The 26,505-nt window shown below is 47.3% G+C and overlaps 1 protein-coding gene across 1 annotated transcript in view; it reads right to left on the bottom strand.

Annotated features, from left to right (window-relative positions):
• MYO1B (myosin IB) overlaps window positions 1-26,505 on the bottom strand; it is a 207,448-nt gene that overhangs the window by 169,263 nt on the left and 11,680 nt on the right. Inside the window, 1 exon segment of the mRNA XM_060256929.1 lies at window positions 10,993-11,108. Within this exon segment, the coding sequence (XP_060112912.1) occupies window positions 10,993-11,108 (116 nt within the window).

The raw sequence follows: 26,505 nt of genomic DNA, 5'->3' as shown, positions 1-26,505 counted from the left end.
AGGTTTTATGGTTTTGACCACCAGTTAGCAGGTGCTTTTATTTAAGAATCATCTAGAGCAGGGGTGACAAATTCATTTGTTATGAGAGTCGGATCTGATATAAATGAGACCTTGTTGGGATGGGCCATGTCAGGCCAGATCATGTATGTCCTTATTTAAGATTAGGTAGCAGAGATATAAACTTAATAAACGATACAGACCAACACAATTAAATATATATATTATATTATATTATATTATATTATATTATATTATATTATATTATATTATATTATATTATATTATATTATATTATATTATATTATATTATATTATATTCTCTCGGCTTGACTTCGCGAACGAAGATTTAAGAAAGGTGCAGTAGTCCACGTCTGCTGCAGGCTCGCTGGTGGCTGACAAGACCAATGCGGGACAGGCAGGTCCGGCCACAGCGGCTGCAGGGAAAAGTCTGATTTGGGGTTGGTGCTGTAGCAGTGCGATTCTTCCTCAATCTCCTTTTGTCCTCAAGACCAGCTATGCGTGCGTTCTCAAAGGAAGAGACAGCCTGGTGGATGGTGTGCCTCCATGCTTTGCGATCTGAGGCTAGGTCAGAGCACTGGTGATGACCTATTATATTATATTATATTATATTATATTATATTATATTATATTATATTATATTATATTATATTATATTATATTATATTATATATGTGTGTATATATAAATATTTATAAAACCGTTAAAACATGCTTAAAATGTTAGCATTTGTTGGTATTAAAGGTGCTTCTTCGTATCTCTGCCATGGGATCCAGGGAACTGGGCATAGGAAGCTCTGCTGTGTGATTGAGAGAGCCTTCCCCCGCCCTTCCTCCCTAAGGGAGGAGCCTCAGCCAATGGAGAAAATAGAGGTTTTGCTCTGTAGCTCCTGTGCGATTCAGCAAGCCTTGCAAAGCGAGCTGTGATGCAGAATGAAAGAGCCCGATGTTCACACTGAAATGAGAAGCTTAATGCTGTGATGAGAGAATGCAGGACAGGGTTCCTAAATAATTAAGCCATCAAACCGAAGAAAGAATTGAAATGTCATCAACATCTACAGCAGGGGTGGGGAACAGTGGCTCTCCAGATGTTTTTTGCCTACAACTCCCATCAGCCCCAGCCAGCATGGCCAACGGCTGGGGCTGATGGGAGTTGTAGGCAAAAAACATCTGGAGAGCCACTGTTCCCCACCCCTGATCTAGAGAGACGTCTTTCAAGAACTGAAATGTCATCAACATCTAGAGAGACATCTTTTTCAAGAAAGCAGCTGCGTTGAAGCTACACTTCTCAGGAGCACCCACCTTGTGAATTTCAGTTGGACTATTTCCAAGTTTGGACTTATATCTTTTCATTTGGAGAAGGGGGGGTTTGGCCGCCTTGAGGTTTCTGTCACTTTAAAAGGCCCCAGCGCTGCCAGCCTCTATCGTTATTGTATTGTTTATTATGCATTTACACAATCCTTATATTTTTGCAAACTGAAAGAAGGTGTATTACTTGGTGGCTTGGATCAGCTGGCTATGCAGAAGGAAACAGAGGACAGCCAGTTGCTCGAGGGCCTGATAGGAGCCCTCCAGGGGCCTGATTCAACCCCCCCGGGCTGCATGTCTGACACCCCTGATCCAGAGGATATTATAACAACATTTTGATTTAAATCAGTGATTTCAAATGGCCTTTTTCCCTCCCTGTCATTTAACCCCAATTTAGGAGGACGATGGAAGATAGCCTGGCGTGATGTCGTCCGTGGGGTCGTGAAGAGTTGGGCTCCACTGTGCGACTGAACAACATTTAATTCAATCCACCCAGAGAAAGCGGCAGTCTATAAACCGCACCATGTGAGCAAATAGACAGATTGATCGTACCCTTCATAAATCAAGGCATTCAATCCAGCATGCTGTTTCAGTAGCTTCTAGTTTCCTTATTCACACCGATTAGCAGAGCTGATTCTCAAATTGTCCGGGTTCTGTATTTTTAAAAACTTTCCCAATAGGTTCACCTAATCAGGACAGAGCACTGATTCGATAGCAGGGAGATTAAATGTGCCATAAAACTGGGACATCAGCTAATAAACCGCTCTTTCATTTAATCAGGCAAGACTCCAATTTTTTAAAAAAAAGGATACTATGTCATTTGTGTTTTGTAGAGTACAATTTACATCAGGGGTTTCAAACATGCGGTTTGGGGGCCAAATCAGGCCCCCGGAGGGCTCCTATCAGGCCCCTGAGCAACTGGCTGTCATCTGCTTCCTTCTCCCTCTCTCTTGCTTCCTTCTGAATAGCTTGCTTCACCCAAAGGGTGATTAACATGTGGAATTCACTTTGGCCACATGTGGATTTTGGCCACTGTGTGACACAGGGTGTTGGACTGGATGAGCCATTGGCCTGATCCAACATGGCTTCTCTTATGTTCTTATGCTTTGCCAGGCTCTCTCAATTGCACAGTGGAGCTACTGAGCCAAGCCTCTCTTCCTTCTATTGGCTGAGGCTCCTCCCCTGGGGAGGAAGGGAAAGAGCCAGAGCTTCCTTTGTCCAGTTCCCTGGGTCCCACAGGAGAAATACCAAGAAAGCATCTATAAGACCAAAGAGTGCTAATGTTTTAAGCATGTTTTAAGTTTATAAATATATATATATATTTGTGTTTGTCTGTGTTCTTTATAAAATCTGTATGTCTGCTACCTCATCTTAATCAGGCACACACATGGCCCGGCCCAACAACGTCTCCTTCATGTCAGATCCGGCCCTCATAACAAATGAGTGCGACACCCCTGATTTAAATGTTACTCCACATTCTCCCAATGTCAGGCAGGATTATTGGCGTGTGAGATTCCTCTGATGACTGAAGCATTACACTGAGCTCAGTTAAACTGGTCGGCTAGGTGGAGTTTAAAAGACAGCCCTCTCTATGAACAGAATTGCATTTATATTGTGAACGGAACACCGTTTAGACGGACAGGTCCTCACAGACGCTCAGCATGGGGCTTAGAGAAGGATTTCATCACACCAATTGGAGCGGTTCTTTTGCCTTCTTGAAACCTAGGATATATCCACTAACTCCTTGAATGCCTCGGGGCAGCTGTAATTGTTTCAGCGTTTCCTCCGTCTTCCGTCACCCTGCTTTGTTCTATAGCTTAAGACTTCTTGAAATACTTGTAAGCCCTGGAGATCCTAATCTAGATGAGTCCTGGCCCCAGTGAAGGTAGAAAAACCAGCACAGATGAGTCTTTGTCAAAAAGAAAAAAAAAAAAGCTGAGGCCACGGTGATGAAACTTTGGTCGAGAAGGTTACGAGCAAACCCACATTCCATAAACCACATTTTGGACCTTAAAATGAGAAATCTGTCAGGGGGGAATCAGCCTCAAGTGGTACAGAAAGTTACGAAAAGGAGGGGGAGAGAGAGATCATCAACTTGTGGTATTAATACTGGATTTGAGGTCACCAGCAAGATAATCAACTATTAATATCTAAAATCTATTAATATCTATTAATATCTAAAATGGACTGCAAATGTAGTAGCAGCAGTAGTACCACCACCACAATGCCCTCTATTTGGTGTTTCCTTTGAAAGTAGTAGTAGTGGTAGTAGTAGCAGCAGTAGTACCACCACCACAATGCCCTCTACTTGGTGCTACCTTTGAAAGTAGTAGTAGTAGCAGCAGTATATCTAAAATGGACTGCAAATGTAGTAGCAGCAGTAGTACCACCACCACAATGCTCTCTACTTGGTGTTTCCTTTGAAAGTAGTAGTGGTAGTAATAGCAGCAGTAGTACCACCACCACAATGCCCTCTACTTGGTGTTTCCTTTAAAAGTAGTAGTAGTAGTAGTAGTACCACCACCACAATGCCCTCTACTTGGTGCTACCTTTGAAAGTAGTAGTAGTAGTACCACCACCACAATGCCCTCTACTTGGTACTACTTTTGAAAGTAGTAGTAGTAGTACCACCACCACAATGTCCTCTACTTGGTGCTACCTTTGAAAGTAGTAGTAGTAGTACCACCACCACAATGTCCTCTACTTGGTGCTACCTTTGAAAGTAGTAATAGTAGTACCACCACCACAATGTCCTCTACTTGGTGCTACCTTTGAAAGTAGTAGTAGTAGCACCACCACAATGTCCTCTACTTGGTGCTACCTTTGAAAGTAGTAGTAGTAGTACCACCACCACAATGTCCTCTACTTGGTGCTACCTTTGAAAGTAGTAGTAGTAGTACCACCACCACCACAATGTCCTCTACTTGGTGCTACCTTTGAAAGTAGTAGTAGTACCACCATCACCACAATGCCCTCTACTTGGTACTACCTTTGAAAGTAGTAGTAGTAGTACCACCACCACAATGTCCTCTACTTGGTGCTACCTTTGAAAGTAGTAGTAGTACCACCACCACCACAATGTCCTCTACTTGGTGCTACCTTTGAAAGTAGCAGTAGTAGTACCACCACCACAATGTCCTCTACTTGGTGCTACCTTTGAAAGTAGTAGTAGTACCACCACCACCACAATGCCCTCTACTTGGTACTAACTTTGAAAGTAGTAGTAGTAGTAGTACCACCACCACAATGTCCTCTACTTGGTGCTACCTTTGAAAGTAGTAGTAGTAGTACCACCACCACCACAATGTCCTCTACTTGGTGCTACCTTTGAAAGTAGTAGTAGTACCACCATCACCACAATGCCCTCTACTTGGTACTACCTTTGAAAGTAGTAGTAGTAGTACCACCACCACAATGTCCTCTACTTGGTGCTACCTTTGAAAGTAGTAGTAGTACCACCACCACCACAATGTCCTCTACTTGGTGCTACCTTTGAAAGTAGCAGTAGTAGTACCACCACCACAATGTCCTCTACTTGGTGCTACCTTTGAAAGTAGTAGTAGTACCACCACCACCACAATGCCCTCTACTTGGTACTAACTTTGAAAGTAGTAGTAGTAGCACCACCACAATGCCCTCTACTTGGTGCTACTTTGAAAGTAGTAGTAGTACCACCACCACAATGTCCTCTACTTGGTGCTACCTTTGAAAGTAGTAGTAGTAGTACCACCACCACAATGTCCTCTACTTGGTGCTACCTTTGAAAGTAGTAGTAGTACCACCACCACCACAATGTCCTCTACTTGGTGCTACCTTTGAAAGTAGCAGTAGTAGTACCACCACCACAATGTCCTCTACTTGGTGCTACCTTTGAAAGTAGTAGTAGTACCACCACCACCACAATGCCCTCTACTTGGTACTAACTTTGAAAGTAGTAGTAGTAGCACCACCACAATGCCCTCTACTTGGTGCTACTTTGAAAGTAGTAGTAGTACCACCACCACAATGTCCTCTACTTGGTGCTACCTTTGAAAGTAGTAGTAGTAGTAAAGCCACCATCACAATGCCCTCTACTTGGTGCTGCCTTTGAAAGTAGCAGTAATAGTAATAGCAGCAGCAGCAGCAGCTCCTCAGTTTTTAATGGTTATTGCTGCATAACCATAGGGTTTGCCCCAAAACCAGAGTGTCCCTTGTGTGACATCCCCAAAACAATGATGTCACTTCTAGGGGACAAAGTTGGCATCCAATACGGGCTGGGTTGTCAACAGTGTGTGGATGACACCCAGCTCTATGGCTCCGGCAGAGTCGACTGAAATGGAACCCAGCGAAGACAGAGGTCCTGTGCCTGAGTCGCAGTGGCCTGGGTAGGGAAATCCCCTTGCCAGCCTTTGATGGGACACTCTTAGCGCCAGCGTCGAAGGTCAAGAGCTCGGGGGTACTCCTGGAGCCTTCGCTAACAATGGGGGCCCAGGTAGCAGCCACTGCCAAATCCGCATTCTGCCACCTTAGACGGATAAGGCTGTTGGTTCCATACCTGGAGCGCGACAACTTGGCAACAGTGATACATGCAATGATCACCTCAATAATAGACTACTGTAACGCCCTATACATGGGGCTGCCCTTGACTCCGGAGTCTGCAACTGGCGCAAATGCAGCAGCCAGGTTGTTAACGGAGCTACCTTTACGGGAGCACATTCAACCTGTGCTGAAAGCGTTCCATTGGTTGCCTGTGGAGTTCCGGATTCGCTTCAAGGTGCTGGTTATAACCTTTAAAGCCCTATTTGGTCTGGGACCTGTCTACCTTCAGGACCGCCTTTCCCCATACGTAACCCAGAGAGCACTACGTTCAGGCTCTCAAAATCTCCTCAAGAGAAGCTCGATTGACCAGCACTAGAGCCAGAGCGTTCTCGGTAACAGCCCCCACGTTGCGGAATGCCCTCCCCGAGAACATCAGGGCCCTGCGGGACTTGCCACAGTTCCGCAGGGCCTGTAAGACCGAACTTTTCAAACTCGCCTTTAATGGTCAGGGGGAGGGGCTCTTGCCTTCAGCATCGACAGGCTCACTGAATTAATATAATGGAAAACAGAAGCTTGCCATCTTGGATTTTTAATATATATGGAAATGTTTTTATACATTTAATTTTAATATGCTTGCTAATGTTTTTAAACTGTTGTTAGCCGCCCTGAGCCTGTCAGGGGAGGATGGGATATAAACCTGATAAATGATAAAATAAAAAAGGTAAAGGTAGTCCCCTGTGCAAGCACCAGTCATTTCTGACTCTGGGGTGACATCGCATCACAACGTTTTCACGGCAGACTTTTTATGGGGTGGTTTGCCATTGCCTTCCCCAGTCATCTATACTTTCCCCCCAGCAGGCTGGGTACTAATTTTACCGACGTCAGAAGGATAGAAGGCTGAGTCAACCTCGAGCCAGCTACCTGAAAACCCAGCTTCCGCCAGGGATCAAACTCAGGTTGTGAGCAGAGAGTTTGAACTGCAGTACTGCAGCTTTACCACTCTGCACCATGGGGCTCCGTCAATATCTCTGCTACCTAATCTTAAACAGGTACACACACGACCCAGCCCAGCCCAACACGGCTCGGACCAACCAGGTCTCATTTACATAACAAATGAGCTCGACAGCCCTGGTTTAGCGGGTCTGAACTGTGACAACCAGGCTACTGCGGAGCGTGAGACAACAGGGATCTTTATCAAGCCCGTGCAGGCCGATCTACAACGCTCATCTACTTTGAGGCAACATACAAAGAGCCAGCTCTTACCATTACCTTTTTTACATTGTCCATAATTGTCCGATGCTAGCCTGAGGGATGGTTTTATAAACATCATGCGAGACTGTTAAACGTTTTACACTGTTCTGCTCTCACTCAGTTTTTAATGGTTATTGCCGCATCAGCAGCTGCCCTCAGGGCGACAATCCCTTGAATCCGGCCTCGTGAACCCCGCCTGAACTGCTCGGAGGAAGGGCGGGGATAAAAATGCGACTGACAAGCTGGACTAGACGAAAAGAGCTAAGTGAATTCATGGAGGCTAGATCGATAACCATCCTCTGCCGACACACGGCGACCCTGGCAACATATGGCGACTCATTTATTATGAGGGCCGGATCTGACATAAATGAGACCTTGTTGGGCCAGGCCGTGTGTGTCATAAAATGTAATGTCAGGTAGCAGAGATACAAACTTTATAAATGAAACCAGAGATGCTTTCTTTTCTTTTCTTTGCAGGTGCTTTCCTTGCATGTTCTCCTGTGGGATCAAGAGAACTGGGCAAAGGAAGGAGGGGGAGGAGCCTCAGCCAACAGAAGGAAGAGAGGCTTGGCTCAGTAGCTCTGCTGTGCGATTGAGAGAGCCTGGCAAAGCAAGTTCTCCGTCACTCTCCCTTCCTCCCCAACAGAGAAACCTCAGCCAACGGAGGCTTTGCTCTGTGGCTCCTGTGTGCTTGAGCAAGCCCGGCAAAGCAAGCTGTGATGCAGAAGGAAGTGAGAGAGAGGGAGAAGAAGGCAGACTTGCTCGTGGGCCTGATAGGGTTACTGGAGCGGCTCAATTCAGAATGGAGTCGAGCCCAGAGGAACGTTCATTGCCACTGTCTAAGACAGGGTGTCGAACATGTAGTTTAGGGGCCGAATCAGGCCCCCGGAGGGCTTCTATCAGGCCCCTGAGCAAATGGCTGTCATCTGCTTCCTTCTCCCTATCTTGCTTCCTTCTGCATAACAGAAGGAGGAACGGTGGCTCAGTGGTAGAGCATCTGCTTGGTAAGCAGAAAGTCCCAAGTTCAATTCCCGGCATCTCCAACTAAAAAGGGCCCAGGCAAATAGGCGGGAAAAACCTCAGCCTGAAACCCTGGAGAGCCGCTGCCTGTCTTGGACAATACTGACTTTGATGGACCGAGAGTCTGATTCAGTATAAAGCAGCTTCATATGTTCAACAGTTTGCTTTGCAAGGCTTGCTCAATTGCACATGAGCTACAAAGCAAAACCTCTATTTTCTCCATTGGCTGAGGCTCCTCCCTTGGGGAGGAAGGGGGGAGGAATAGCTTGCTTTGCCAGGCTCTCTCAACTGCATGGCAGAGCTACTGAGCGAAGCCTCTCTTCCTTCTATTGGCTGAGGCTCCCCCCAAGTTCCCTGGGGAAGGCAGGAAAGAGCCAGAGCTTCCTTTGCCCTGTTCCCAGGATCCCATGGGAGAAATACAAAGAAAACACCTTTAAGACCAACGAGTGCTAATGTTTTAAGCGTGTTTTTTTAAAAAATCTTTGTGTTTGTGTCCTTTATAAAGTTTATACCTCTGTTACCTAATCTTAAATAGGTACACACATGGCCCGGCCCAGCATGGCTCGGCCCAACAAGGTCATTTATGTCAGATCCGGCCCTCATAACAAATGAGTTCGACACCCCTGGTCTAAGACAAGCAACTCCTTCAGGACAAGGCAATGTCTTCAATACCCAATATGCTCTGGAGTTATCTTTTTTCTCGGAGAATGGGAGAGATTTATTTCTCAGTTTATACCTTCGTGGAACCAGGGAACTCAATACTCTCACACACTCCTTTATTGTCAACCGGCCTTCCCGGGGTATAAACATACAGAATATAAACCGCTTACAGAAGTCAAAGTCGCAAGAGCGACTGGGCGCAAGGCAGAGACAGTTCAGAGCGTCTACGCTCTCAATGAAACAAAACACTTGAAGTGTAAGTAGCCCCCCCCGGATTCCAACGGGTTTCAAGTACACAAATCTCTTTGGCTTGCGCCCACTGCCCCCCCCAAGCCGCCAGGCGCTGTTGAAATTCCACAGCGATTCTTAAAGCGCCACATCTAGCAGGTGCAGCATCAAAACCAGAGGCTATTTTAGGGGACAAATGTCTTTGCAGCCGTCCAAAACGAATAGCTTAATGCGCCGTTTCAGACAGGGACGTGAAGTAGTTCTTATCGAAGCACTCTAGCTTTCACGCCGAGAAAATGCCTGCCATCCAAGCTTAGAATTACGCACCCCAGGCAATTTGCAGAGGTTATTCCCAGGGCAACGTTTGAGGTTTTCAGACAATTCTGGCAAGGCATCACATGAGAAGGGAGATGGAAGGAGAGGAGACTGTCACCAGCAAAAGGAATAACAAAAAATAATTGATAGTAAAGAGGGGGACAAGGCTGGCGGAAGACGGAGCACCCACATCCCCGTCTGTAGGCAGAAATTCACATTTCTGTGACGAACAGGGGACCCCCCATGACTAAATTCTATTGCTTCCTCACTTTTCTGCAGAGTAGATTAGTGCAATAGATCCAAGTGGGCAGCCATGTTGGACTGAAGCAGCAGAACAAGAAGATAAGAGAAGCCATGTTGAATCAGGCTAATGGCCCAGTGGCCAAAAAAACCAGGTGCCATCAAACTGGGAATCAAACTCAGTTCTCCCAGATAAGAGTCCGGGCAGTTAACCACTACACCAAACTGGTGTCTGAAGATGGTTATATTGGATTTATACTCCACCCTCCACTCTGAATCCCAGAGTCTCAGAGCGGCTTACAATCTCCTTTACCTTCCTCCTCCACAACAGACACCCTGTGAGGTAGGCAGGGCTGAGAGAGCTCTCCCAGAAACTTCCCTTTCAAGGACAGCTCTGCAAAACCTTTGGCTGACCCAAGGCCATTCTAGCAGGTGCATGAGGAGGAGTGGGGAATCAAACCCAGTTCTCCCAGATAAGATTCCAAACTGGTGTCCAAAGTTTTATTCTGGCTCGGGTATAAGCTTTTGTGTGGTATCTGAAGAAGTGTGTATGCACATGAAACCTTAAGCCCTGGGGGAAAAAACTTTGTTGGTCTTAAAGGTGCCACTGGACTCCAACTTTGTTCTGAGACACCAGCAAATAGGGTAGCCCAGACACCCTTTAATAATTGTCCCTCACTCAAGTGTTGCACAGAGCTACCGGGGTTGATGACTCAACCGTTGTTCTATTCACAAGCTTCCATCATTTATTCATGTCCTAAAATATATTTGGACAAAGATCTTGGGGGAGGGGGAGAGGTTCTTTCTCTGAGACAACCAACCCTCAAGGTTAAACAAACAAGGAGTTAACTTTCATTTATGGTATGAACATAACACTGAAGAAAATCAGATAGAGCAGGGGTGGCCAATGGTAGTTCTCCAGATGTTTTTTGCCTACAACTCCCATCAGCCCCAGCCTGCATGGCCAATGGCTAGGGCTGATGGGAGTTGTAGGCAAAAAACATCTGAAGAGCTACCGTTGGCCACCCCGAGATAGAGGTTACATGTTTATTTTCAATTGAACCATTCTAATATTCCTGCATTTATAATCCTATGTTACAAATTGACTCTTTCCAGAATTTGGGATCCTTTGTCACAAACTGACTCTTTTCAGTCAGTTTTAAGCAGCTCTTCTCCACAGTTTCACTCAGCCAGACTCTCTCTCAACTCCCTATCTGCTCTCCTCAACTCCCTTAACTGCTGTCTTCAACTCTTTTAACTGCCATTTTAACTTTTTACATTGTCATTTTCAACTGTCCTTCTCCCTAATATTCTGTCGGCTTCCACTGGTCACACTTTGAGAGAGGAGGAACCTAACCTGTCCGTCACAGAGTCCATATAATTGCATACCCTCAAAGAATAAAGAGGTCTTTCACCCATTTGGGATGATACTTACATGTGAGGTCTGAGTTCATAGAAGTTTCTGTTCCGGTATTCCTCTACTTTCTCCGGTGAATAAATAGGCAGTGGTCGGTACGGATTGACTGATATCACCACACTACCAATGTAAGTCTAGAGAAGAATAAAAATGTGCAATGGGGTTTTAATAGCAAATACTGTAATCCATTAAGAACATAAGAGAAGCTATGTTGGATCAGGCCAATGGCCCATCTAGTCCAACACTCTGTGTCACATAAGAACATAAGAGAAGCCATGTTGGATCAGGCCAATGGCCCATTCAGTCCAACACTCTGTGTCACACAGTGGCCAAACAACCTCAGGTGCCATCAGGAGGTCCATCAGTCGGGCCAAGACACTAGAATCCCTACCACTGTTTCCACCCCCCCAAGCACCAAGAAGACAGAGCATCCCTGACCCAGACAGAGTGTTCCAACAATACGCTGTGGCTAATAGCCACTGATGGACCTCTGCTCCAGATGTTTATACAATCCCTTCTAGAAGCTGGCTATGCCTGCAGCTGCCACCACCTCCTGTGGTAGTGAATTCCATTTTAACTCCCCTTCCCTTGGGAGTCTGTATTTCCATGTTATGGCATGTAAATAAACAAAACCCTTAAAAACCCGAGAAAGACCCAAGTAATTCTTAAAAACAATTTGACACAATTGCCGGGATGTAGCTGTAAGCAGTATTGGCAAGGATCTGACAGACCAAGGTTTGAATTTCCATTCACTTCTGGATGCTCACTGGGTGACCTTGGGTCAGTCGCACTCTGTCAGTCTAGCCCCCTCCCCCCCGTACATACACACAAGGTTGTTGTGAGGATAGAATGGAGGAGAGGAGAATGATGGAAGATGGAGGAGGAGGAGATTGGATTTATACCCCGCCCTTCACTAATCAAAGGATTCTCAGAACAGCTTACAAATCTCCTTTCCTTTCTACTCCCCACAACAGACATTCTTTGAGGTAGGTGGGCTCAGAGAGATGACAGACCCAAAGTCACTCCAGCAGTGCAGGTGGAGGAGTGGGGAATCAAACCTGTTTGTCCCATATTAGAGTCCACACAATTAACCATCACACCAAATGGGCTCTCAGTTGTTTCTGATAAGAACATCAGAACATCAGAGAAGCCATGTTGGATCAGATCAGTGGCCCCTCCAGTCCAACACTCTGTGTCATAAGAACATAAGAGAAGCCATGTTGGTTCAGGCCAATGGCCCCTCCAGTCCAACACTCTGTGTCACATAAGAACATAAGAGAAGCCATGTTGGATCAGGCCAGTGGCCCCTCCAGTCCAACACTCTGTGTCACATAAGAACATAAGAGAAGCCATGTTGGTTCAGGCCAATGGCCCATCCAATCCAACACTCTGTGTCACATAAGAACATAAGAGAAGCCCTGTTGGATCAGGCCAGAGGCCCATCCAGTCCAACACTCTGTGTCACATAAGAACATAAGAGAAGCTGTGCTGGATCAGGCCAGTGGCCCATCCAGTCCAACACTCTGTGTCACATAAGAGAAGCCCTGTTGGTTCAGGCCAGTGGCCCATCCAGTCCAACACTCTGTGTCATAAGAACATAAGAGAAGCCATGTTGGATCAGGCCAGTGGCCCCTCCAGTCCAACACTATGTGTTACACAGTGGCCAAAAAACTGCAAGTGAATTCCACGTGTTAATCACCCTTTGGGTGAAGAAGTACTTCCTTTTATCAGTTCTAACTTGACTGCTCAGCAATTTCAGAGAGCCAGTTTGATGCAGTGGTTAAGTGTGTGAACTCTTATCTGGGAGAACCGGATTTGATTCCCCACTCCTCCACTTGCAACTGCTGGAATGGCCTTTGGTCAGCCATAGCTCTCATAGGAGTTGTCCTTGAAAAGGCAGCTGCTCTAAGAGCTCTCTCAGCCCCACCCACCTCACAGGGTGTCTGTTGTGTGGGAAGGAGATTGCAAGCCGCTCTGAGACTCTGATTCAAAGAGAAGGGCGGGATATAAATCTACGATCTTCTTCATCTTCTTCTTCATTGAATGTCCACAAGTTCTCATATTGTGAGAAAGGGCGAAAAGTACTTTCTCCACCTTCTCTATCCCATGCACAATCTTGTAAACTTCCATCCTGTCACCCCGCAGTCGACGTTTCTCCAAGCTAAGGAGACCCAAGCATTTTAACCTTTCTTTGTAGGAAAAGTGTTCCAATCCTTTAATCGTTCTAGTTGCCCTTTCCTGCATTAAATGATTAAATTAAATAATTAAATTGAATTAAATTAAATTAAATAAATAGAATCAATCATAATTAAATCTTCATCTTTTACGAATGTTCTTCTATTTTATTTAAGCACTTTAGGCAGCTTTTCTCTCTCAAGGGATAACACGACCTCTCATTACTAAATGACCGGGAGGGGAAAGAATCAACAGCTGAAAATGAAAGCAGATTAACTTTTATTTGACATTATAAAGACAGCCAAATGAGAAATGAAGGAAGGGATGCTCAAACAACTGCCCGGCAAAATGGTTTGATATTTTAGATGACAAATTCATTTTGAAGAGAATTTTCCTTTAAAGAATGGTGAAAATCCTAAATGGAAAAATCAGACAGGACTTAAATTTTTTTAAGAAGACTGAGAAGTTGTTGTCAAAAGACTGAGAGAGGAGGCGGCTGAGAGGTGATAGGATCACCATCTTCAAGTACTTGAAGGGCTGTCATATAGAGCAGGGGTGGTCAACGGTACCTCTCCAGATGTTTTTCGCCTATAACTCCCATCAACCCCAGCCATTGGCCATGCTGGCTGAGGCTGATGGGAGTTGTAGGCAAAAAACATCTGGAAAGCTACCGTTGGCCACCCCTGATATGGAGGATGGTGTGGAATTGTTTTCTGTGGCCCCAGAATTGTTTTTGGCGACCAGAATCAATGTGTTGAAATTAAATCAAAAGAGTTTTTGGCTCAACATTAGGAAAAACTTCCTGACCATTAGAGCAGTTCCTCAGTGGAACAGGCTTCCTCAGGAGGTGGTGGGCTCTCCAAGAGAGCCAGTTTGGTGTAATGGTGAAGTGTGCAGACTCTTAACTGGGAGAACCGGGTTTGATTCCCCACTCCTCCACTTGCACCTGCTGGAATGGCCTTGGGTCAGCCATAGCTCTGGCAGGAGTTGTCCTTGAAAGGGCAGCTGCTGTGAGAGTCCTCTCAGCCCCACCCACCTCACAGGGTGTCTGTTGTGGGGGAGGAAGGGAAAGGAGATTGTGAGCCACTCTGAGATTCAGAGTGGAAGGCGGGATATAAATCCAATATCATCTTCTTCTTCCTTAGAGGTTTTTAAATAGAGGCAAGATGGCCATCTGACAGCAATGAAGATCCTGTGAATTTAGGGGGAGGTGTTTGAGTTTAGAGCAGTTCCTCAGTGGAACAGGCTTCCTTGGGAGGTGGTGGGCTCTCCTTCCTTGGAGGTTTTTCAACAGAGGCTAGATGGCCATCTGACAGCAATGAGGATCCTGTGAATTTAGGGGGAGGTGTTTGTGAGTTTAGAGCAGGTTTTCAGTGGAACAGGCTTCCTCGGGAGGTGGTGGGCTCTCCTTCCTTGGAGGTTTTTCAACAGAGACTATATGGCCATCTGACAGCAATGAGGATCCTGTGGATTTAGGGGGAGGCATTTGTGAGTTTCCTGTATTGTGCAGGGGGTTGGACTAGATGACCTGGAGGTTCATTCCAACTCTATGATTCTATGACTATTATTTGGAAGGCGAGGAGGGGGTCGTAATCAAAGCCACCCTGAGCGCAAGAAACCAGCTGTTCACTGATGTACTCCATACCCAATATAGCCACCGCTTAAAATAACAAATATGTAAAAAGTTCAAAAGACTATGCAAAGAGGGCATCCACGCGGGCCTACGCTTCAGCTGAAGTATGTTTAAATGTAAGTTACGGCTTTGGTTCAGGCACACAGTACTGGCATCTCCGTATAGAGAGGTCCAGCTACCATAATTCCACCGTGTACATCTTTGCTCTGAGGTTCAGTCTACAGTAGCGCCCGCAATAATCAGGAAAGGGGACATTTTTTTCAGGAAAAACAGAACTTTCCCACGCAACGTCCTCCTTCCCAGCCGGGCTCCAACATAAACAAAGCAGAGATATAAATGACTTAATTCCTCGAGCATGGGACGAGTGCAGATGCATTCCAGCGATGAAAGCACGGCTCCTGGGGTTGAGGGGGAAAATGCAACGGCATCTCGGGGACTCGAATATCCTTTGCTCGCTGTGCGTTCTTATATACAGCTACTATTTTAAAACCGCAGCCCCCAAGGACCAGTCTTGTGACTAAAGCACAGAGCAGGGAGGAGCGGCGGAATACTATGTGGATTCCATTCTCTGCTTTACCACAGGGCTAGTTACGAGCTCAGACAAGGTCATTTGTACATCAGTCACACCTGCTGTGTTAAATCCCAGGCCAAGAAGGTACACATTTCACATTCTGGATGCTACCACATTACACAGGTCAGAACTCAGAAACTAAGCGGGGTCAGCCCTGGTTAGTAACTGGAGAGGCGACCACCAAGGAAGTCCGGGGTTCCTACGCAGAGGAAGACAATAGGAAAACCACAGCTCTATCTCTTGCCCTAACCTGGATAGCACAGGCTAGCCCAATCTCATCAGATCTCAGAAGCTAAGCAGAGTCAGCTGTGGTTAGGACTTGGATGAGAGGCCACAGAGGAAGTCCAGGGTTGCTATGCAGAGGCAAGAATGGGGAAACCACAGCTCTATCCCTTGCCCTAACCTGGATGGCCCAGGCTAGCCTGATCTCATCAGATCTAAGAAGCTAAGCAGGTCAGCCGTGGTCAGTACTTGGATGGGAGACCACCAAGGAAGTCCAGGGTTGTTACGCAGAGGCAGGCAATGGGGAAACCACCTCTGCTTGTCTCTTGCCTTGACCTGAATGGCCCAGGCTAGCCCAATCTTGTCAGATCTCAGAAGCTAAGAAAGGTCAGCCGTGGTTAGTACTTGGATGAGAGGCTACCAAGGAACTCCAGGGTCACTATGCAGAGGCAGGCAATGGGAAAACCACAGCTCTTCCTCTCTTGCCTTGACTTGGATGGTCCAGGCTAGCCTGATCTTTCAGATCTCAGAAGCTAAGGAGGGTCAGCTGTAGTTAATACTTGGATAGGAGACCACCAAGGAAGTCCAGGGTTGCTACGCAGAGGTAGGCAATGGGAAAACTATAGCTCTTCATCTCTTGTCTTGACCTGGCTAGTCCACATTAGCCCGATGGCATCAGATCTCAGAAGGTAAGCAGGGTCAGTTGTGGTGAGTACTTGGATGGGAGGCCACCAAGGAAGGTCCAGGGTTGCTACGCAGAGGCAGGCAATGGGGAAACCACAGCAGTTCATCTCTTGCCTTGACCTGGATGGCCCAGGTTAGCCTGATCTCATCAGATCTCAGAAGCTAAGCAGGGTCAGCCCTGGTTAGTACTTGGATGGGAGATGACCAAGGGAAGTCCAGGGTTGCTATGCAGAGGCAGGCAATGGAAAAACCACAGCTCTTCATCTCTTGCCCTAACCTAGATGGCCCAGGCTAGCCCAATCTTATCAGATCTCAGAAGCTAAGCAGGCTCAGCCTTGGTTAATACTTGGATGGGAGACCACCAAGCAAGTCCGGGGTTGCTACGCAGAGGCAGGCAATGGGGAAACCACAGCCCTTCCCCTCTTGTCTTGACCTGGTTCACGTTAGCCTGATCTCATCAGATCTCAGAAGCTAAGTAGGGTCCGCCCTGTTTAGTACTTGGATGGGAGACCACCAAGGAAGTCCGGCGTTGTTACGCAGAGGCACGCCCCAGTAATCCTCCTCTGATTGTCTCTTGCTTTGAGAATCCTATGGGTTTGCTGTAAGTCCGCGGCAACTAGACAGCACAGGTCAGATCTCAGAGGTAGGTTGCAGCGCACCTAACTGTACTTTGGATTGGCCGCTCTTGTCGTCGGGCTAATCGATCTTGCTAAAGGCCTCTAAATATGCCCAAGGGAACCAGATGTGTGGGCAATATGGTGGGGGAATTTGGATCACGCTCCCACTCTTATCTACCAATCCAATCCAGCAACCCCAAGGGCGTTTCCAAAACCATGAGCACCAAAGGTCCACTGAAAAGACCCAAATTTGTAACTTTATTTGAAGTTTTTTTTTGCCATCAAGTCACAGCTGATTCACGGCAACCCCGTGAAGTTTTCGAGGCAAGATGCATTAACAGAACCATAGAGTTGGAAGGGACCTATAGGGTCATTGAGTCCAACCCCCTGCACAATGCAGGGAATTCACATATACCTCCCCTCTGGACTTCCTGTTCCGGCTTCAGAACATTATGTTTTGGATCAGATTAAGAAGATAGTGGATTTATATCCCTCCCTCCACTCTGAATCTCAGAGTGGCTTACAATCTCCTTTATCTTCTTCCCCCACAACAGATACCCTGTGAAGTGGGTGGGGTTGAGAGAGCTCTTACAGCAGCTGTCCTTTCAAGGACAGCTCCTGCAAGAGCTATGGCTGACCCAAGCCCATTCCAGCAGCTGCAAGTGGAGTAGCGGGGAATCAAACCCGGTTCTCCCAGATAAGAGAGGAGAAGAAGACTGTAGATTTATACCCCACCCTGAATCAGAGTCTCAGAGCACCTTACAAGCTCCTTTATCTTCTTCCCCCACAACAGACACCCTGTGAGGTGGGTGGGGCTGAGAGAGTTCTGACAGAAACTGCCCTTTCAAGGACAGCTCTGCGAGAGCTGTGGCTAACCCAAGGCCATTCCAGCAGGTGCAAGTGGAGGAGTGGGGAATCAAACCCGGTTCTCCTAGATAAGAGTCCACGCACTTACCTACTACACCAAACTGGCAGTGGTATGCTATTCCAGCTGAGAATTAAAATCACAGGAGATTTCTTGCGTGCCCACCAATCAGGGACAAGCTCCCGATGAAACGCGGCAAGAAGGAAGCTAGTGACCCGTCTGTGGAAATTGTGGAAGGGGCTGCATTCAACCTTTTACTTTATGAAGGGGAGTGTTTGCAACATATGGAGTGGAGTGTGCTATGGAGATCTTTTTGAGACCTTTGGAATGAAAATTTAGGATAGAGTGGAACCTCGTAGATATTTTCTCTTGCTGTTTCATGCGAACGGCAATTTTGTACTTTCTGTTTTGAGACTGAGACGGAGTCTGTGAATTTATATTACAGTTATATCAGTTGCCTGCAACTTCAATGGGAAAGCAACCGTGCTGTAGTACAAGCAAAATCAGAACAGCGTCGCACGTTTTCAGCGTTGTTTGATTACATTATTAAGCACAGTTATTGTTCTTTTGCCTTGCCCACCAATCAGAGATTTTTGTACGGTGAGCACACGAGAGACGGCATTTCAGAGCAGCCTCACAATTTTGGAACAATCTTTCCAGAGGGTGGGATCAGCCCCCTTCACTTTTTGATCTTGATCACCGGGGAGAGAGGGGAGGGCTGGAGGGAATAATGTTGTATGTTTCTATGTGCATGCGTGTGTGCACCTGGAAGTCACTGGCGACCTCTGGTGACTGACCCCTACTAGGGGCCTGGAAGATATTCTGAGGGGAAGAAGAAGAAGAAGAAAACAACGACGACATTGGATTTATATCTTGCCCTCCACTCCAAATTTAAGAATCTCAGAGCAGCTCACAATCTCCTTTACCTTCCTCCCCCATAACAGACACCCTCTGAGGTGGGCGGGGCTGAGAGAGCTCTCCCAGAAGCTGCCCTTTCAAGGAATTCACTGCCACAGGAGGTGGTGGCGGCTACAAGCATAGCCAGCTTTAAGAGGGGATTGGATAAACATCTGGAGCAAAGGTCCATCAGTGGCTATTAGCCACAGTATGTATATATATATATATATATATATATATATATATATATATATATATATATATATATATATATATATATATATATATATATATATGTGTGTGTGTGTGTGTGTGCATATGTATGTATGTGTGTGTGTGTGTGTGTGTGTATATATATATATATACACACACACACACACACACACACACATATTGGCCACTGTGTGACACAGAGTGTTGGACTGGATGGGCCATTGGCCTGATCCAACATGGCTTCTCTTATGTTCTTACAGCTCTGCGAGAGCTACGGCTGACCCAAGGCCGTTCCAGCAGCTGCAAGTGAAGGAGTGAGGAATCAAACCTGGTTCTCCCAGATAAGAGTCTGCTCACTTCACCACACCAAACTAATAGAAATAAAGTGCACAGCTGTATCATCTCGAAACCGTCCCCCCCCCCTGCCCCTCCCCTGGTTCGTGGAAAAATTGTCTTCCACAGAACTGGACCCCGGTGCCAAAAAGGTTGGGGAGGGCTGTGTTAAGGTACAGGAAAACACTCCTTGCCTATCCCTGAGCCCCACGGAGATGATTCTCTGTTTGGTATTAAGCTGTGGCCAGGAAATGTGGACCACTCCAGACAGATTAATTCCAGCTCCCATTGGAAGAGCAGTGCTTTTTCATTTCCCTAACCACAGCCAGGGGGAGGGGAGAAAAGCTATAGCTCACCAGGGGACTGGAGGCCAGAGATCCCTGGGAATTGCGAAAGCAGCAGGCTGGCTAGAGCGTCCCACCAGATGGGGTTTGCTGGAGCAGCTCCGGAAAAGGGGAGGGGGGGGCGGATGCCTCGCTAGCACTCAGACAAATCGCAGAACTGGGGGGAACAGAAACGGATGAAAGGCCAAGGAGGTCAAAGGTCCTGCCCTGGAAATAAGCATCAGACTTGCTCATGTGTCCTCAAGGGTCCGCCCTGAAAGCACTCTCAGATCCGCATGCAGAAGGCTCCGCTCCAGGGACTTCTGACAAAGACGTTTGCTACAAGGGAAAGTTTCTGTACTGCAGCAGTCAGATGTGAGTCCAGCAGCACCTCAGAGAGGGTGTCAAGCGTGCAGCCCGGAAGGCCGAATGAGGCCCCAGAGGGCTCCTATCAGGCTCCCCGAGCAACTGGCTATTGGCTGCTTCCTTCTCCCTCACTTTTGCTTCCTTCTGCATCACGGCTTGCTTTGCAAGGCTTGATCAATCGCACAGGAGCTACAAAGCAAAGCCTCTATTTTCTCCATTGTCTGAGGCTCCTCCCTCAGGAAGGAAGAGGGGAAGGAAGCGCTTGCTTTGCCAGGCTTGCTCGATCACACAGAAGTTACAGAGCAAAGCCTCTATTTTCTCCATTGGCTGAGGCTCCTCCCTTGGGAAGGAAGGGGGGGAGGGAAGCTCGCTTTGCCAGGCTCTCTCAATCGCACAGCAGAGCTACTGAGCCAAGCCTCTCTTCCTTCTCTTGGCTGAGGCTCCTCCCTCTCCTGGTCCCCTGGGGAAGGAAGGAAAGAGCCAGAGCTTCCTTCGCCTAGCTCCCAAGAGACATCTTTGCCTCATCTGCTATATCATGCCCCACAGCACTCATGATGCCTCTAAGGACAGGGCTTTCTTCCTTTGCAGGCTTAGCATAGCCGCAACCCAACCACCAACCAAGGCTTTCATCTTTTTTTGCCCACACACACAAATGCCAGACTTAAGTCGTTAAGACAGGTTAACGGGACAAGGAGTGAAAAATGTTTCCCACGGTTTTTTAAAAACTCATTTCTGCCTGAACCTGTTCTGAACAACAGGAAAATGAGAGGTCCAAGTTGGCAGTCATATTGGTCCAAAGCAGCAGAACCAGGGGTGGAATTCTAGCAGGAGCTCCTTTGCATATTAGGCCACACCCCCTGATGTAGCCAATCTTTCTAGAGCTTACAAGGCTCTTTTTTGTAAGTTCTTGGAGGAGTGGCTACATCAGGAGGGTGGGGCCTAATATGCAAAGGAGCTCCTGCTAGAATTCCACCCCTGAGTAGAACAAAGATCAATTTCACACTAGACCTTTAATCCTGGTTTAGTCCTGTCCCCAAACTTACATTATACACTAGAATCAGAGAAATCAGCTCTATGACTCTATGATTTTAGTGCAAAATATCAGTTTGGGGACAGGGTTAAACCAGGATTAAAAACCTAGTGCGAAACTGGTCAAAGCATATGGAGCAGAGGTCCATCAGTGGCTATTAGCCGCAGCATATTGTTGGAACTCTCTGTCTGGGGCAGTGATGCTCTGTATTCTTGGTGCTTGGGAGGGGCAACAGTGGGAGGGCTTCTAGTGTCCTGGCCCCACTGGTGGACCTCCTGATGGCACCTGGGCTTTTTGGCCACTGTGTAACTCAGAGTGTTGGACTGGATGGGCCACTGGCCGGATCCAACATGGCTTCTCTTACGTTCTTAAAGTTTCAGGTAATGTCACCTTTAAGACCAACGAAGTTTGATTCAAGGCTGGAGCTTGCGTTGTGCATGCATACTTCCTCCCAGAGAGAAGGAGAGAGAGAGAACAAGAGAGCACGCTGGTGTAAACTTAATAGTTTGCTTAACCACAAAGCCACAGAACCTTGTGTGCACCATCGTTTTGGTCACAATAACCTCCTAGACATTTGGGAGTGCCAATGCAAATCAGCACAAGAGGATGGAAAACTGCATTCAGAGAGCCAGTTTGGCGTAGTGATTTAAGTGCGTGGACTCTTGTCCGGAAGAACTGGGTTTGATTCCCCACTCCTCCACTTGCAGCTGCTGGCATGGCCTCGGGTCAGCCATAGCTCTCATAGAAGTTATCCTTGAAAGGGCAGCTTCTGGGAGAGCCCTCTCAGCCCCACCTACCTCTCAGGGTGTCTGTTGTGGGGGGGGGGCGGAAGGTAGAGGAGATTTTAAGCCGGTCTGAGACTCTGATTCAGAGAGAAGGGAGGGGTATAAATCTGCAGTCTTCTTCTTCATCATCAGGAGGCACCTTGGCCAAAAGCTGACGAAGGCTGAAGTTTTGCATGTTTTTACAAAGCGCATTCTCTAGTTCTGCCTGGCAGCCAGAGCTGGCGCTTGGGAGTCGGCGAGGTAGGAGTCGGCCTAGAACACCACCTTGCCACGGTGGGGAGGCAGACTGCTCTCTCCCCATCTCCACTCGCGCTGACTCAGACTCTGCCTCTTCCTTCCTTGCAGGAGAACGCTGGGCAAGCGGGGGGGGGAGGGGTGTAGCCTCCTTCCTTCGCTCAATCCAAGTGAAGGAAGAACGAGGCAGGCAGCCCCTGTGAAGCAGACAGGGAGCCGCACAGGGGATGTGCTGCTGTGATGATGTTTCTTTCAGGAGGGGGGGCACCGGGGCAGGGTTCTGCCTGGAACGGCAGAACCCCTAGCGCCGGGCCTGCCGGCAGCTGGACAACCGAATCGTGTGAAGCTGCTACGAAAATCACACTTTTTTTTTTTTTTTTTACATTTTAAACAACTTTATTGGATTGCAGTGCACTTTACCTATGGCAGGTAAGTATATATCTTACAAAATAACAAGGTGAAGGATAGCAATACAATACCCATCAGTATTATATGAAAGCTAGTGCGGAAATATGAACCAATTCAGTCTACAAATATCTAATTTACTTAAATAACTAAATATCAACCACAATGGGGAAATGGGAAGGGTGTAAACGTGACTATACAGTTATTATACAATCCTAGTATACCTAAAGAAATCCCAAAAGTAGCATTATAGCAATAGGAGGTCTTTATGGGAGGGACGGTGGCTCAGTGGTAGAGCATCTGCTTGGTAAGCAGAAGGTCCCAGGTTCAATCCCCAGCATCTCCAACTAAAAGAGGTCCAGGCAAATAGGCGTGAAAAACCTCAGCTTGAGACCCTGGAGAGCTGCTGGCAGTCTGGGTAGACAATACTGACTTTGATGGACCGAGGGTCTGATGTAGAAGGCAGCTTCATATGTTCATATGTTTATGCACCTTATTTTTTGTGAAAGAATTAATATAGAAGAGATCACTGTCTAGTTTTTCCAGAATTGGGAGCCAGATTGCTATATAATTGGTATATGCTTGGTAGGGATCTTTTTGATGTGACTCATAAGAACATAAGAGAAGCCACGTTGGATCAGGCCAGTGGCCGATCCAGTCCAACACTCTGTGTCACATAAGCACATAAGAGAAGCCATGTTGGATCAGGCCAGTGGCCCATCCACTCCAACACTCTGTGTCACATAAGAACACAAGAGAAACCATGTTGGATCAGGCCAATGTCCCATCCACTCCAACACTTGTGTCACATAAGAACACAAGAGAAGCCACGTTGGATCAGGCCAGTGGCCCATCCAGTCCAACACTCTGTGTCACATAAGAACATAAGAGAAGCCATGTTGGATCAGGCCAGTGGCCCATCCAGTCCAACACTTGTGTCACATAAGAACACAAGAGAAGCCATGCTGAATCAGGCCAATGGCCCATCCAGTCGAAAACACTGTGTCACATAAGAGAAGCCATGTTGGATCAGGCCAGTGGCCCCTCCAGTCCAACACTCTGTGTCACACAGTGACCTCTGCTCCATATTTTTATCTAACCCCCTCTTGAAGCTGTCTATGCTTGTAGCCGCCACCATCTCCTGTGGCAGTGAATTCCACATGTTAATCACCCTTTGGGTGAAGAAGCAGCTCCTTTTATCCATTCTAACCCGACTGCTCAGCAATTTCATCGAATGCCCACGAGTTCTTGTATTGTGAGAAAGGGAGAAAAGTCCTTCTTTCTCATTTCAGAAACCATCAATGTGGAGGGGCAGCTCCCGCCTTTGGCCAAGGAGCGCACCCTTTTACAAACTCTTCTGCCTTTTCCCGATCTGCACCTGGGAAGCCATGTTTAGAGACCGAGCAGCCTGCGAGAGCACGCTGCAAAATCTTCCCAGCTAGAAAGAAAAAGAGTAGTTTCAAAAAAAGGCTCCTTCCCCGCCCTAGGATATTTCTAACGCTGTTATGTAATTATCCCTCCAAAAAGACACCGAAATGAGAAACCTTCAATTCGTGCTTTTTGCTCTGAAATCAAGTCGAGCTTTGATCCATCCCAGGTTGGACGTAATCGGTCGTCGGGCTGCGGGGGTGCAATCTCCACCCGGATTTTAAAATAAAGAAAAGCAGACCAAGGAAGCTGCTATTTTGAGGAGCAGACATATGAACATATGAAGCTGCCTTCTACTGAATCAGACCTTTGGTCCATCAAAGTCAGTATTGTCTACTCAGATTGGCAGCAGCTCTCCAGGGTCTCAAGCTGAGGTTTTTCACACTATTTGCCTGGACCCTTTTTTGGAGATGCCAGGGACTGAACCTGGGACCTTCTGCTTCCCAAGACTACCACTGAGCCACTGTCCCTCCCGCAGTGGGGAGGCCAATTTACAGAGGGTTGCCAACTTCCAGGTGAGCCCTGGCCATCTCCCGGACTTACAGCTGACCTCTAGATGACATGAGATCAGTCCCCCTGGAGAAAACGCCTGCTATATAGCTAGGGACCCGTTTACTTCCAGAACCACCTTTCCCCACGTGAGCCTCAGAGAGCACTACGATCAACCTCACAAAACCTCCTAACAATCGCTGGGCCAAAGAATGCTTGCCTGTCCACCACCAGGGCAAGAGCCAGTCTGGTGTAGTGGTTAAGGGCGTGGACTCTTATCTGGGAAACCGGGTTTGATTCCCCACTCCTCCACTTGCACCTGCTGGAATGGCCTTGGGTCAGCCATAGCCCTGGCAGAGGTTGTCCTTGAAAGGGCAGCTGCTGTAAGAACTCTCACAGCCCCACCCACCTCACAGGGTGTCTGTTGTGGGGGAGGAAGATAGAGATTGTGAGTCGCTCTGAGGGCAAGAGCCAGTTTGGGGTAGTGGTTAAGTGCGCAGACTCTTATCTGGGAGTACCGGGTTTGATTCCCCACTCCTCCACTTGCACCTGCTGGAATGGCCTTGGGTCAGCCATAGCTCTGGCAGAGGTTGTCCTTGAAAGGGCAGCTGCTGTGAGAGCCCTCTCAGCCCCACCCACCTCACAAGGTGTCTGTTGTGGGGGAGGAAGATAAAGGAGATTGTGAGCCGCTCTGAGACTCTGAGGTTCGGAGTGGAGGGCGGGATATAAATCCATTATCTTCTTTTCAGTGGCGGCCCCTACCCTCTGGAATGCTAGAGTTGCCATCCAATTCAAGAAATATCTGGGGACTTTGGGGGTGGGGCCAGGAGACATTGGGGGTGGAGTCATGAGCAAGGTTGGAACAAGTACAATTGAACTCCAAAAGGAGTCCTGGCCATCACATTGCAAGGGGACTGCACACCTTTTCAATGCCTTCCCTCCATTAGAAATAATGAAGGATAGGGGCACCTTCTTTGGGGGCTCATAGAATTGGCCCCCCTAGTCCAATCCTTTTGACACTTGTAGGGTGTTTTGAGGAAAGGCATCAGATGCTATGCTGAAAATTTGGTGCCTCTATCTCAAAGAACATCCCCGCCACAGAGTCCCAGATACCCGTGGGAATCATTCACCATAGGGAATAATAGAGCGCCCAGTAGACATTTCCCTCCCCCACCCCCTGCTTTCTAAAGTGGGGGGAAAACCTCCAGATTGGGGAATCCCCTGTACCCTCTCTCTCACACACATACACACACACACACACTTACTGGGTCTGGTTCCTCTACAACTTTACTTGCTCTGAAAATGAAAGCAAAACAAACGAAGGGTCTGTGCTCTGATAAAACTGCTGCTGACCCTTCCCCATGAAGCGCTTCTTGTTTCCTGCTTCCTGCTCAACTTTAAAGGCACACATTTTAAAAACGGACCTGTTTGCAGGTTTCTAAACCTGCCGGAACTCTAGAGGTACATGATGACTGTGGGGGCGGGGGAAGCCGGTGAAACTGGGGGATCCCCTGCTGGAACCTGGGGGTTGGGAAGCCTATGGAATGCTCTCCCTGAAAACATCAAGGCCCTGCGGGATTCGCCACAATTTCGCAGGGCCTGCAAGACAGAACTGTTCAAACCGGCTTTTAACACCTAATGGAGGCGTCCAGTACTTCACCACCCCACAGCATTAATATCTTAACCCGACCCGAACAGAAATGTAAGGCGCTCGATAGCATCACAGTAAATAGCGCTAATCAAGAATTAATAATAACGCCATCTAGCAATTAAAACTGGATATGTCTGAGATGTTTTAATGTTTTATTGTGATTTTATTGTAACAATTTAATTTTATGTTGTTTTAATTGTTGTTAGCCGCACTGAGCCCATCGGAAAGGGCGGGATACAAATATAATAAAATAAATAAAATGGCCGCTTTGGAAGGTGGACTTTATGGCACTATACCCCACCAAAGTCCCTCCCCTTTCCCAGGCTCCGCCCTCTACAGGAAGTGCCCAACTTAATTTCCCTAATATAGAGGATGGGAGACCTCAAGAAAGCCCGCGGTCGCTACACGGAGGCAGGCAATGGTAGGGTTGCCAAGTCTAACTCAGAAAATACCTGGATACTTTGGGTGTGGGGCCAGGAGACTTTCCCATTCCCTAAAATAAATACAAATACAGCAGTGCAGTTCCCCTGAATACAGTCTTCACTGCCTCTTCCCTCAGCAACTGAGGGACAGATCTTGGCTGCCACTTCCTTCATGACCCCTCTAAGCT

Source organism: Heteronotia binoei, chromosome 16 (assembly GCF_032191835.1).
Source record: "Heteronotia binoei isolate CCM8104 ecotype False Entrance Well chromosome 16, APGP_CSIRO_Hbin_v1, whole genome shotgun sequence".
NCBI classification, from domain to species: domain Eukaryota; kingdom Metazoa; phylum Chordata; class Lepidosauria; order Squamata; family Gekkonidae; genus Heteronotia; species Heteronotia binoei.
The sequence above is the reverse complement of the archived record's forward strand: the minus strand, read 5'-3'. Positions and strand labels throughout refer to the sequence as shown.